This window comes from Hypanus sabinus, chromosome 4 (assembly GCF_030144855.1).
Source record: "Hypanus sabinus isolate sHypSab1 chromosome 4, sHypSab1.hap1, whole genome shotgun sequence".
In the NCBI taxonomy this organism is placed as follows: Eukaryota; Metazoa; Chordata; class Chondrichthyes; order Myliobatiformes; family Dasyatidae; genus Hypanus; species Hypanus sabinus.
In genome coordinates this window covers 30,665,459-30,678,319 of record NC_082709.1, presented here as the reverse complement: position 1 = coordinate 30,678,319, position 12,861 = coordinate 30,665,459, and the positions used below count along the sequence as shown (strand labels likewise).

The following is a 12,861-nucleotide window of genomic DNA, read 5'->3' as shown; positions in this document are numbered from 1 at the left end:
CTTTTCCACTGTCACACTTGACTGGTCCTATTCTCTCATGTCCTATCCTCTTGATCTTCACATACTTGTAGAATGCCTTGGGGTTTTCTTTAATCCTGTCTGCTAAGGCCTTCTCATGGCCTCTTCTGGCTCTCTTAATTTCCTTCTTAAGCTCCTTCCTGCTAGCCTTATAATCTTCTAGATCTCTATCATTACCTAGTTTTTTTGAACCTTTCGTAAGCTTTTCTTTTGTTCTTGATGAGATTTACAACAGCATTTGTGCACCACAATTCTTGTATCCTACCATCCTTTCCCTGTCTCATTGGAACGTACCTGTGCAGAATTCCACACAAATATCCCCTGAACGTTTGCAACATTTCTTCCATACATTTCCCTGAGAACATCTATTCCCAATTTATGCTTTCAAATTCCTGCCTGATGGCCTCATATTTCCCCTTACTCCAATTAAACATTTTCCTATGTTGCCCGTTCCTGTCCCTCTCCATTGCTATGGTAAAGATGGAATTGTGATCACCATCTCCAAAGTGCTCTTCCACTAAGAGATCTGACACCTGACCAGGTTCATTTCCCAATACTATATCAAGTACAGCCTCTCCTCTTGTAGCTTTATCTACATATTGTGTCAAGAAACCTTCCTGAACACACCCAACAAACTCCACCCCGTGGAAAGCACCTGCAGTCATTTAAGCTTTCTTTTATTATCTTCCAGCCTTCAGAAAAGGTTTACAACTTGCACTTAAATTTGTTGGTTCTGTTTGTTAACTGTCACCCAGTTACAGTTTAAAAAACTTAGCTTTCCATGCTATCTACATTTTACCACATCCACACATTGAGTTTGTACAAGGGAAAACAGTAACAGATCGAAGAATTGGGTAAATGCAAGCAGGCTTTCCCACTGAAATTGGGTGAGACGAGAACTAGAGGTTATAATTAAGAGTGAAAGGTGAAATATATAAAGAAACCTTAAGGGTTGTTCGATGAACATTCTTCACTCAGAAGGTGGTGAGAGTGTGGAATGTGCTATCAGAGGAAGTGGTGAATGCAGGTTCGATTTCAACATTTAAGAGAAATTTGGATAGGTACGTGAATGGGAGGAGTATGGAAGTCCAGATGCAGGCTTATGGTACAAGGCGGAATAACAGTTCAGCATGGATTAGATGGGCTGACAGGTCTGTTTCTGTGCTGTAGTGTTCTGTGACTCAGTGACCCTAATAAAGTAACCTACACTAAATGTTGGGGGAACTCAGCATGCCAGGCAGCATCTATGCTGCAAAATAAATAGTCGATGTTTCGGGCCGAGACCTGTCATTTGCATCCTGATGAGCCAGCAACAAGTGTGGAGAGAGTTAATGGAGGGAAAGCTGGTTTCCATGATGTGCTGAGCTGTGTCTACAACTCTCTGCAGTTCCTTGTGGTCACAGGAAAAGCAATTGCTGTGCCAAACCATGATGCTTTCTGTGGTGCATTGATAAAATTTGGTGAGGGCCAAAAGGGTCATGCTAAAATGTTTAGCTTCCAAAGGAAGTAGAGGCATTGGTGAGCATTTTTGGTTGTGGCATCTATGTGGTGAAACTAGAACAAGCTGTTGGTGATGTTCACTCCTTTGAGCTTGAAGCTCTCAACCCTTGCTACTCCAGCACCACTCACATACGTAGAAGTAGATGCACTGTTTCCCCTTCCTGAAGTTAAACCTTTTGCTTTTGATGACATTGAAGGAAAGGTCATAATACCATGCTGCTAGGTTCTTTTCCTGTAGTAAGACTTAACAGTTTTTGAGATTCAGCCCACTAAGATGGTGTCATGTGTTAACTTGTAAATGGAGTTAGAATAGTATTTGGCCACACAGTTGTGAGTGTTTTTGAAGTAAAGTAGGGGCTGTAGATGAAGCCTTATAGGGTACCAGTGTTGAAGATAATTATGGCAAAGAATTTGATGTTTTAAACATCTTGTGGGTAAATAGTATGGGAAACTTGTTTGACACGGTAACTCCATGGGCAAATAAAACCTGCTCTGAAATATATCTCCTTATCAATCTCCATAGATGAACCACAAACTGCCACATGTTTGCAGTCATTTCTTTCAAAATTGCATTCTAAGCTTTCAGTCTAAACTCATTCTCATCTAACCCACATCTCCACTCTATGAACTCTTTCCTTTTTTCTTCTCTACAGCCAAACCTTGATAAAAATAAATTCACTCCAAAAAAGTCAATAAAAGTGAAACAGAGTTACCAATGTTATGTTATCTCTGAAACCTAGGCACTGATAGACCAAGGGACTGCTGCACTATCAAAAAGAAGTTACAGAACTGATGAAAGATCTATATCCTGAAACATTCACTCTAGTTTCTCCTTCAATGCATGCTTCATGACTTATTATTTCCTGAATTTTCCGTTTTTATTTCATATATCTAACAATGTATCTCTTTTGCCAAATATTTTACCTTCCCCAACAACTGCACCAAGTTACACAACCTTATCACAGCTCTGAATTGTTTAACTAAGGATTTTTCCAAAACTTTCCACCATAGCTTTTACATCTTTCCACCATCACTTAGACCACATTATATCAATCAAACTGTTGCTTTTTCTGAACTCCCAAGTAAAGTTTCTGAACTTTCATACAATCACAGCTGTGGTTTCAACCACTTGGACTAAAAGTCTCTTGGAGTCTTGAGCTCAATTCAGATAAACCCTGTGTATCATTTCTCTCAATATGTATTACAGTTTACTGTGTAGTTGTTTTTTATGGCTACTATCATACGTACCCTTCTGCTAACCTCCTTCATTTTTTGTCAAGCTCTCTACTTTTATGTTGTTAATTTGCAATCGTCCGTACAGTAAATCTCAGAATGATTTATTGTAGGATTATTTGGAAATCCTAATAGTTTGGTAGTAGGCTCACTGCGGCATTGTTTTACACTCTCCTTAAACTCATTGTGTCCATTGGAAATGTTAATACAGCAGTGCATGAATTTTGTTTATTGTACTTCTGAATAACATCTAAAATGTGAATTAAAGATAGACAGTATTGATATGAATGATATTCAATAGTCTATTGGGATTGATCACCACTAAAGTCCCGATAATGCTGAACTATCATGGCCTCATTGTATTGATCAACAGCAAAATTATAGTTGGGAGCATTATTTCCAACTCTTCTTGGTTCCAAGATGACCAACAGCCTTTAACTAACTTTGTCCGTGTCTTCCTGATTTATGCTGCTAACTTTCCTTGTTTTCTCAATTTTTCTCACAATTTTTGAATAAAATCTTCATCAAAATGCTTCTGAAAATCTGTATGTATACAGCACTCTTTTTATCACATCAATATATTCAAATAATTTCACATTGTTCTGTTTAGCTTCTATGTGTATTTTACTATACTTATGTAACTGTTAGTTAAATAATTCCTAGTTTATGTTTTGGATGTTTGTCATATTTTAGTCTATGGCTTAACGTCAGTTGAAATTAATGCTATTCATGTTTTTAGGAGTACCACATTTCTTCATTTGAAGAAAGACTTATCAAAGAAATTGAATTCCGAATCATTAGAATTACTTTGGAAGAGCTTCTAGAGGAAGATGGTGAAGAAATTATATTAGATATTTCAGCTGAGGAATCCATTGAACCAGGATTTGATTCAACAGTGAAAAGTTATAGAATTCTTGATGGAATGGGTGTAACCTTCTTCTGTAAAGTATCTGGTTATCCATTGCCTAAGGTAAACAATATTTGCATTACAGACTACACATGCTACAATATAAGATCAGAATATTTGTATGAAATGTATTTTTAACAATTTAAAAAGCTCAGGTAAACTTTAATTTCTGTAAGTATATTTAATTTATCTTGATGGTATGCATTTTGTATTTTCTTTAGATTGCATGGTTCAAAGATGGTAAACGCCTGAAACACGGAGATCACTATGTTATGGAGACTTCTCAGGATGGTAAAGCCGAATTACGGATTTCTGCAGTTTTGCCAGAGGATGAAGGCATTTACACAGTGTTGGCCAGCAACGTCAAAGGAAATGCCATTTGCTCTGGAAAATTGTTCATAGAGCCTGTTGGTGCTCCAGCAACCCAGACTCATTTATCAACAACAGAAATTATGAGAAGAATGCGGTAAGTCATTCTCTCTTTTCATTGTGTTTCATATTCTGTAGCAATTAGAACTTTGCCAAGTTAATCAGTTTGTTATTTCCAAATGGAAATTTCAACATTAAATTGCTTATTCCCTTTTTCTAGCTCTGTGTCTCCACGATCTCCAAGTCAGTCACCAGCACGTAGGCTGGAAGATACAGATGAGACTCAACTTGAGAGATTGTACAAACCTGTTTTTGTTTTGAAACCTACATCATTTAAATGTTCTGAAGGACAAACTGCTAGATTTGACCTGAAAGTTGTTGGCAGGCCCATGCCAGAGACATTGTGGTTTCATGATGGTAAGAATGATGTATTTTCATGCTAATGAATCCAAAAATATAGTGAATTTCAGTAGTTAATATAATATGTATCTGATCTAGGAAATCAAATTGTGAATGACTATACTCACAAGATTGTGGTGAAAGAAGATGGAATTCAGTCATTGATCATTGTTCCTGCATTGCCAGTTGATTCTGGTGAATGGACTGTTGTAGCACAAAACCGAGCTGGCAAAACCTCTGTCACTATGACTCTATCTGTAGAAGGTAACATAAAACTTATTATATTAATAAATTAAAAATATCTTGAATATATGTAAGCTAATCTTTTGTCAGAAATCATTAGACTTTTACTGGAACAAATTACAGGAACACAATTTCCTCATAATCCAATATTATTTTTACTAGGTGATATTGAAGGGATAAAACCGAAACTCAAACTAAATAAGTATCAGAAAGAATTTATAAAAATTGCACTGGCAGTAGCCAAAAAAGCTATTGCAGTTACTTGGAAATCGGATACACATTTAAGTATAGATTCTTGGAAGAAAGAAATCTATGGTTGTATTCCATTAGAAAAAATTACTTATAATTTAAGAGATAAATATGAAACATTTTTGAAAATTTGGAGCCCTTATTTACAAAAGACAGGATTAAATATATAGATGCTTTGAAGATGAAACAATTGGTTATTAGGGGAAAGAAATAAATATACATATTAAAATTATTACGAATTCCATGGAGCATGTGGAGATCTTCCAACAACCAGGCATTCTTTCTTTCTTTCTTTCTTTTTTTTCTATAGGGCAGTTAGGGGGGAGGGGTTAAGGGGAGGGGGTATGGGTTATATACATTGTTTTTTCATACTTTAATCATTTAAAAATGCAATAAAAAAAGTTAAAAAAAAAAAAGATTTGCTGAGTATGACCACAGGAAAATGAATATCAGGGTTGTATATGGTGGCATATGTACTTGGATAATAAAGTTTACTTTGAACTTTGAAAAAAAAAGAAATCATTATTATTACTTATCGCAAAAGACAGGTACAGAGTAATGATAAACAACAGCATCAGTAGTTACTCCTGTTTCTGTGCAGATGAGATGAGATTAGTTGATGCTAATTACCTAATTAGTTGATAATATTGAGTTTCCACTATGTGCATTATTTTGAAAGCACTAAGGGACTATGGAATCATGGTAAAAGGATTTCAAGTGCAATTCAAGAGAAGTAGACTGTTGTGTGAATATTAAATAAGTATTATTCTAGTTGAAAAACATATTTTGTCCAGTTATGAACAGGACATATGTTGTGTTGCTCTGACAGAACAGGAATGTCTGCTTTGTTTAATTAAAAAGGTTAACATTTTGTCAGACCTTATCTTCCAGTACTCACTATATCAGGCAACGAATGACTTTTTTGCTGCCTAGTTGGTTTAACTAGAGAATATTAACAGATTTAATTACAATAAGAAAGTTATGGCCTTGATGAGCGTTAGGCATGGAGAGGATGTTTATGATAGAGGGGGAGTCCAGGACCAGAGGTACAACCTCAGAAAACCAGGTCACCCCTTTAGAACAGAAGGTTCTACTTAGCCAGAAGGTGATGAATCCTGGGTATATTTAAGTCGAAGGTTGATAGGTTCCAGATTAATAAGTGTGTCAAAGGTTACGGAGAGAAGGCTGGAGAATGGAGTTGAGAGGGATAATAAATCAGCCATGATGGAATGGCAGAGTAGACTTGATGAGCTGAATGGCCCAATTCTGCTCCTTTTTCTTATAGTCTTATGCCATTTTGTACAGAAACTCAATGATATTCGAGATATTCCAACTGGCTACATTTATAGGAAAATAAATAAAGAGTAGACCATTCATCTCCTCGGATTTAGTTTCTCCATTGAGTGAGATAATGGTTTCTAGGAGAGTTAACTTAAATCGCTTTCTAAATGTTTGGTTAGCAGTAGTTGCTTTATGAGATCTGTATTATACTGCAATGCCAGTGAAAAATAAGACAAAACTAAACAAAAAGTATTTTTAAGTGAAGGTCAGGGGATTCTCTGTTATTTGCTACAATGGGAAGTTATTGACCTACTTGTAGTTTTCTGTAGTATTTTGAGTCAATAGCTAATAAATGCACAACATAAAACACAAATGAGTTGTGATTTATTTTACTTGATGGAGGAAGAATTTTAGCAGTAACATATGCATCCTTGAATGGTGTAGAAAGAATGGTATTTACAATGTGGATCTTTATCTCTGTTGCACAGCAAATGAAATACACAATTACTAAAATTCGTCTTCAAATTATACTGTATTTTGAGTATGTCTTACTGCAGATACAAATTTAAATTTCAAAACTCTTCTTTTAATAGCTAAAGAACATTTATTGAGACCCCAGTTTTTGGAAAAATTGAAAAATGTCAGTGTTAAAGAAGGTGCCCCTATTGCAATGGGAGTAAAAGCTGTTGGAAACCCAAATCCTGATATTGTATGGCTGAAAAACAGTGATATTATTGCTCCACACAAGTATCCACATATTAAGTAAGTATTTTGCAATTCTGATAATATTAATGTTAATGTGCATTTTTACGCATGTTATAACTTCTGCTTGCTTGTATTTTAGGATTGAAGGTACGAAAGGAGAAGGTAAACTTAAAATTGATTCTGCAGCTAGTTATGATGCTGCATGGTATACTGCAACTGCTATAAACAAAGCTGGCCGTGACACCACAAGGTGTAAAGTCAATGTTGAACTTGAATATGCTGAGCCTGAACCAGAGAGAAAATTAATAATTCCAAAAGGAACATATAAGGCTAAGGAGATATCAGCTCCTGAATTAGAACCTCTCCATCTGCGTTATGGTCAAGAACAGTGGGAGGAAGGTGATCTGTATGATAAGGAAAAACAGCAGAAACCTCATTTCAAAAAGAAGACCAGCTCAGTGAGGCTCAAGTGTTTTGGACCAGCACATTTCGAATGCAGACTAACACCAATTGGTGATCCAACAATGGTTGTTGAGTGGTTGCATGATAGTAAGCCCCTTGCTGCAGCCAATAGACTTCGCATGATTAATGAATTTGGATACTGTAGTCTTGACTTTGAAGTAGCATATCCTCGGGATAGTGGTATTATCACCTGTCGAGCTACAAACAAGTATGGTACTGATCAGACATCAGCTACTCTCATTGTGAAAGATGAAAAGAGCCTTGTTCAAGAATCGCAGTTACCTGAAGGGAGAAGGGGAATGCAGCGAATTGAAGAACTTGAAAGGATAGCCCATGAAGGGGCAATTACAGGTCTTTCAGAAGACCTTATAAAAGAGAAAACAAAGCCTGAAATCGTCTTGTTTCCAGAACCAGCAAGAGTGTTGGAAGGTGAAACGGCTCGTTACCGGTGCCGTGTGATAGGTTATCCTCAACCAAAGGTGAACTGGTATCTTAATGGACAACTTATTCGTAAGAGCAAACGGTTTAGACTACGGTATGATGGTATCTATTATCTGGAAATTGTTGATTGTAAATCCTATGATTCAGGTAGTGTCAAAGTTACAGCAGAAAATCCTGAGGGAGTAGTGGAACACACAGTGAAACTAGAAATCAATGAAAGAGAAGATTTCAGGTCTATCTTGCGCCGAGCTCCTGAACAGAAAGTTGAAATTGGTGTTTCGGAACCGGCCAAGCCATTCTTTGAAGTTGTAAAAGTAGAAAAACCAACAGATGCTGCAGCTAAAGAAGTGGTGAAGCTTAAGAAGACTGAAAGAATTATTCATGAAAAATTAACGGAGGAAACTGAAGAATTGCGAAGTAAATTTAAACGTAGAAAGGAAGAAGGTTATTATGAAGCCATCACAGCAGTTGAACTCAAAACCCGCAGACGGGATGAAGCTTATGAAGATATGCTGAGGAGAAGAAAGGAAGAACTTCTCCATTGGACCAAACAAGTTCCTGAGGAGGAGAAGAAATTGCCTCCTCCTGAAGGCACTGTCACCATTCCAACTTTTAAGCCCGATAAGATTCAATTATCGCCAAGTATGGAAGCTCCCAAAATTTTAGAGCGCATTCAGAGTCAGACTGTAGCCATTGGAGATGAAAGTCATTTCCGTGTTAGAGTAGTAGGCAGACCAGACCCTGAATGTCAGTGGTTTAAGAATGGCGTGAAGCTTGAAAAAACTGAAAGGATCTACTGGTACTGGCCTGAAGACAATGTATGTGAACTTGTGATCAGAGATGCCATACCTGAAGATTCTGCCAGTATAATGGTAAAAGCAATCAACGTTGTTGGAGAAACCTCAAGCCATGCCTTTCTGCTTGTACAAGGTACTTAACTTTGTAGACTAAACAACAGATTGTTGTTTACTAATCACTTGGTATTTACAGTTTTTATTTTGATTTTCAGCTAAACAAGTGATCACATTTACTGAGGAGCTACATGATGTCAATGCAAAGGAGAAAGATACCATGGCAACTTTTGAGTGTGAATTATCAGAGCCATTTATTAAAGTACAGTGGTTTAAGAATGATGTGCCAATTGCCTCTGGTGACAAATACCGAATGCATTCTGACCGAAAAGTTCACTTATTATCTGTATTGACCATTAGTATGAATGATGCTGCTGAATATACGTGTGCTGTTGTTGAAGATTCTTCTATAAAATCAACAGCTAATCTTATTGTTGAAGGTGAGAAAGGGTTTAAGTTGCATTCGAATATTCTAATTCCTTGTTCAAAACAGACAGTACAGACAGTGAGAGGAAGGAGAGCAGATAGCCTGAAGAGTTCAGAAAGGGAATTCTAATGCTTGTGGTGTAGATAGCTAATGAGTTAGCAGTGATGTGGGTAGGGCTGGAGTTCTTAAAGGATTACACAAGTTTTGATTTGTCAAATGTCCTAATACTTCCTAATGTAGCCTAGTATTTAGCTCTGTCCTAAAGCTTCTGGGAAGTTACTTGGAATATCTTACCAAGTTTAAGTTGCTAAATAAGTGCCATACCTGCTGCCATATTACTGACATACAACATGTTCATGGATCACAGCTTATTTCAGACAGTCCCATTTAAAAGAATGGTGTGTTGAGTATTTATAATGTAACTTTGTACTTTATCACTTATGTCATATAAGCATTGTTTCCCATTGAGAATATTGGATAATATTAGTTAATATTATTAAAATGTGCAATGAAGGACTGACTTAAAAGTTATGCATTTTGTTATTTGTACATAGGAGCTGTCCTTGAATTCATTGAAGAGCTTACAGATCTAGAAGTGCCAGAGTCATTCTCGGGTGAATTAGAATGTGCCGTTTCATGTGAAGATGCTGAAGGAAAATGGTATAAGGGAGACGTAGAGATTCATTCCAGCAGCAAGTACTTCATTACAGCTCGCCGTGGTCGTCATACTCTGACAGTTAAGGATGTTGCCAAGGAAGACCAGGGTTGCTACAGTTTTGTAGTACTTGATAAAAAGACAAGTTGCAATCTGAAAATGAAACGTAAGTTTATTTTGCATTGAAAATTACATTGGTGCGCACTTTTTGCATTTTCTAATATATGTTTTAAAGAAAAAAATCTATTGTTTGTAAATTTATCAGGTTTAGTAATATTGCCCAGAATAATTTATTGACAAAAACAATCTTTGTTATTTGTAGCACGTGCAGTGGCTATCCTTCAAGAACTCGGAGATCAGACTGTTTGTGAAGGCGACATCGCCCAACTTGAAGTAAAATTCTCTCAAGAAAACGTTGAAGGTGTCTGGCAGAAAGATGGCCAAGAAATCCAAGCTAATGAACGCATTCACATTGTTATAGATAAAACATCACACATGTTATTGATTGAGGATTCAACGAAAGAAGACACTGGCAGATATTCATTTATTGCCACTGATTTTGACCTTGTAACATCTGGACATTTAACTGTGCAGTGTAAGTATTCATTTATTTGTTTTTTTATATTATCTGTATAGTTTTTCATGAAGTAATATGGAACTTTCGTAGCATCCAAAAATTTTCAAAAAAAATATTTATTTTCCAGGTATTGATATAGTGATCCCTCTTAGAGATCAAACAACTCTTGAGGGAACAAAAACAGTTTTAGAGTGCAAAGTTTCAGTTGCACATGTTACTTCTGTGAAATGGTACTTCAATGATCAACCAATTCAGTTTGGTGACCGGATGCAAACTGTCGCGAAAGGAGCAAAGCAGCGCTTGGTGATTAACAGATCATTTGCTTCAGATGAAGGATGCTACAAACTTGTCATTGGCAAAACTGAAACAAGCTGTAACCTTACCATTGAAAGTACGTGCTGAATTATTAAGTTGTTTAAGAACTTACATTTTTGTTTGTCGAGTAACTTGTTTTCCTGAAGCCTGGATTTGTATCTTTTTATATAGGAGTTCAAATTATTAGAGGACTTAGCAACATGACATGCTCAGAGACCCAGAATATTACATTTGAAGCTGAGTTGTCTCATACTGGAATTGATGTAGCTTGGATATTTAGGAACCAGGAGCTCAAAACAGGCCCTAAATGCAAGTTGGAAGCAAAAGGCAAAATTTACAGATTAACTGTAATGAATGTAATGAAAGATGAAGAAGGAGAATATACATTTATGGCTGGTGAAAAAACATCAAAAGCAAATCTTACAGTTTCAGGTATGAAGGTGTTATTGATACCATGTTGATTTAACCATGAGGAAAACAATAGTTTTGTTTTAAATATTAAAAAATCATATCACTTCTTCAGAGAAATAAATTGAAAGCATTTTAAATATTGCAGATTTCCAGATTACTGTCTGATGGGGTTATTTTATGAAAATAGTCTACATACATTTTGCAGTACACATGTTTATGGCATTTCCCAATTTGATTAGTTGAAAGCTAAGATGGCTAATCATGGCTCTAGTAGACTTTGCTTAATTCTGATAAATACAATTAAGATAATAAACTAAATTATTCATGTTTAAAAAGTTTTATAATCAAAATATCTAGCATAAAATATTAAGAGTTATATGTCATGAAAGTATACTTAAAACAATTTATTTCCTTTCTTTCATATGTTTATTAACACTTGTTTTGATATCTTTCACTCTCAGCAGTAGCCTGGTACAGAATTACTTTCTCTCTAAATTGAGAGCACAGCTATCTTTTCTTCTCACAATTACTGATCACCTCAATTACTTACACTTTCAAATTTCTGCTTATATATATTCTTTTATAATTAGGAAGCTTTTATATTCTATCTGCTATCATTTGGCTTCCTTATGGATCATTAGTTTGACCTTTGTCTCAAAATTGATAATAAAAACACACTGCCAGCTTTATGGAAGACTTGACATACGGAAATTTGACTTTATATAAGTCCTCTCATAATTTTAAAGCATTTTTCAAGACAGGAAGGTTATAGAAATGTTAAGATCTCCAGGAATTATGAAATATGGGTAGCAGCTTGTTTATTAAAAAGACAACCACTCATTAAAAAACTGTTCATAAGTACTCGCCATAGAGTAATCAAACATATGAATATTCCTGGAAACACAGTTGCTAGTTTGCAGTGGAAGGCCAATTAAGAAATATGATTTGGAAACAGAAAAGGCAAATCTCTTCTATTGACACTTGTAGGATGTTTTATCAAGCAATGTAACATTCATTGATACTTTAAGGCCATTGAACATAACAGTTTAATGTAGGATATCTTGATCCTGTGCCTTTGTAACTACACAGGGGAAGACAATAAAACAAATGTTCATATTAATCAAACCTTGTTTGAAGTTTTTTGCTTTGAACATTTGGAAAACTTTATTTACAGACTACTTTCAAGAATGGATCCCTTACATAACTGAACGGCTTGCCCGTAATTGGTCCCTATCATGGCATCCTGCAGTCATGTCTAATGAAACTTTTACATCTGAGAGCAAATCACTCCCACATTGAAGAAATTCAAGTTCTAGTAAAATCCACAGATTATCCCTCTCAATGTTTCCATTTCAGGGTTCTATTTCCTTTCTCCTGAAATCTGTTCCCATCTTATATTCCTTTCACCACCACTATTATTTTTCCTCAAACTCTAAGATACATTTTGAGCAAACCTGAAATATCTTTTGTGTATCTGATTTAATAAGTTACAGTATATATTTTTTATTCTCCCAAGTCCCTGTTTTGTTACTTCTTGGAATAGAAACAACAGGTCATAGATACTGAATAATTCTACATTTTCTACATTTCTTCCTTTTTTAGACAATCTAACTTAAACTTTTATTCAATATATAAAAATGTTGTATGGCACAATGCAATCCATATTCCCAAAAAAAAAGCAAATTTGTCAACAAAATCATTTACTTAAGTCCTTTCCATATATACTTTATTGCACAATATATCTTAAAGCATAATGCACTTCAAAGGAAATTGTTAATTAACAACAGATTTTTGGGGATCTAATTTTCAAGGCAATCT

General features: G+C 35.6%; 1 protein-coding gene across 1 annotated transcript in view; it reads left to right on the top strand.

The window, feature by feature from the left end:
- ttn.1 (titin, tandem duplicate 1) overlaps positions 1 to 12,861 on the top strand; it is a 324,448-nt gene that overhangs the window by 17,962 nt on the left and 293,625 nt on the right. The window contains 11 exon segments of the mRNA XM_059968782.1: positions 3,491 to 3,721; positions 3,880 to 4,124; positions 4,248 to 4,444; positions 4,526 to 4,690; positions 6,793 to 6,961; positions 7,044 to 8,737; positions 8,817 to 9,098; positions 9,640 to 9,906; positions 10,063 to 10,335; positions 10,445 to 10,708; positions 10,804 to 11,064. Of these exon segments, the coding sequence (XP_059824765.1) occupies positions 3,491 to 3,721; positions 3,880 to 4,124; positions 4,248 to 4,444; positions 4,526 to 4,690; positions 6,793 to 6,961; positions 7,044 to 8,737; positions 8,817 to 9,098; positions 9,640 to 9,906; positions 10,063 to 10,335; positions 10,445 to 10,708; positions 10,804 to 11,064 (4,048 nt within the window).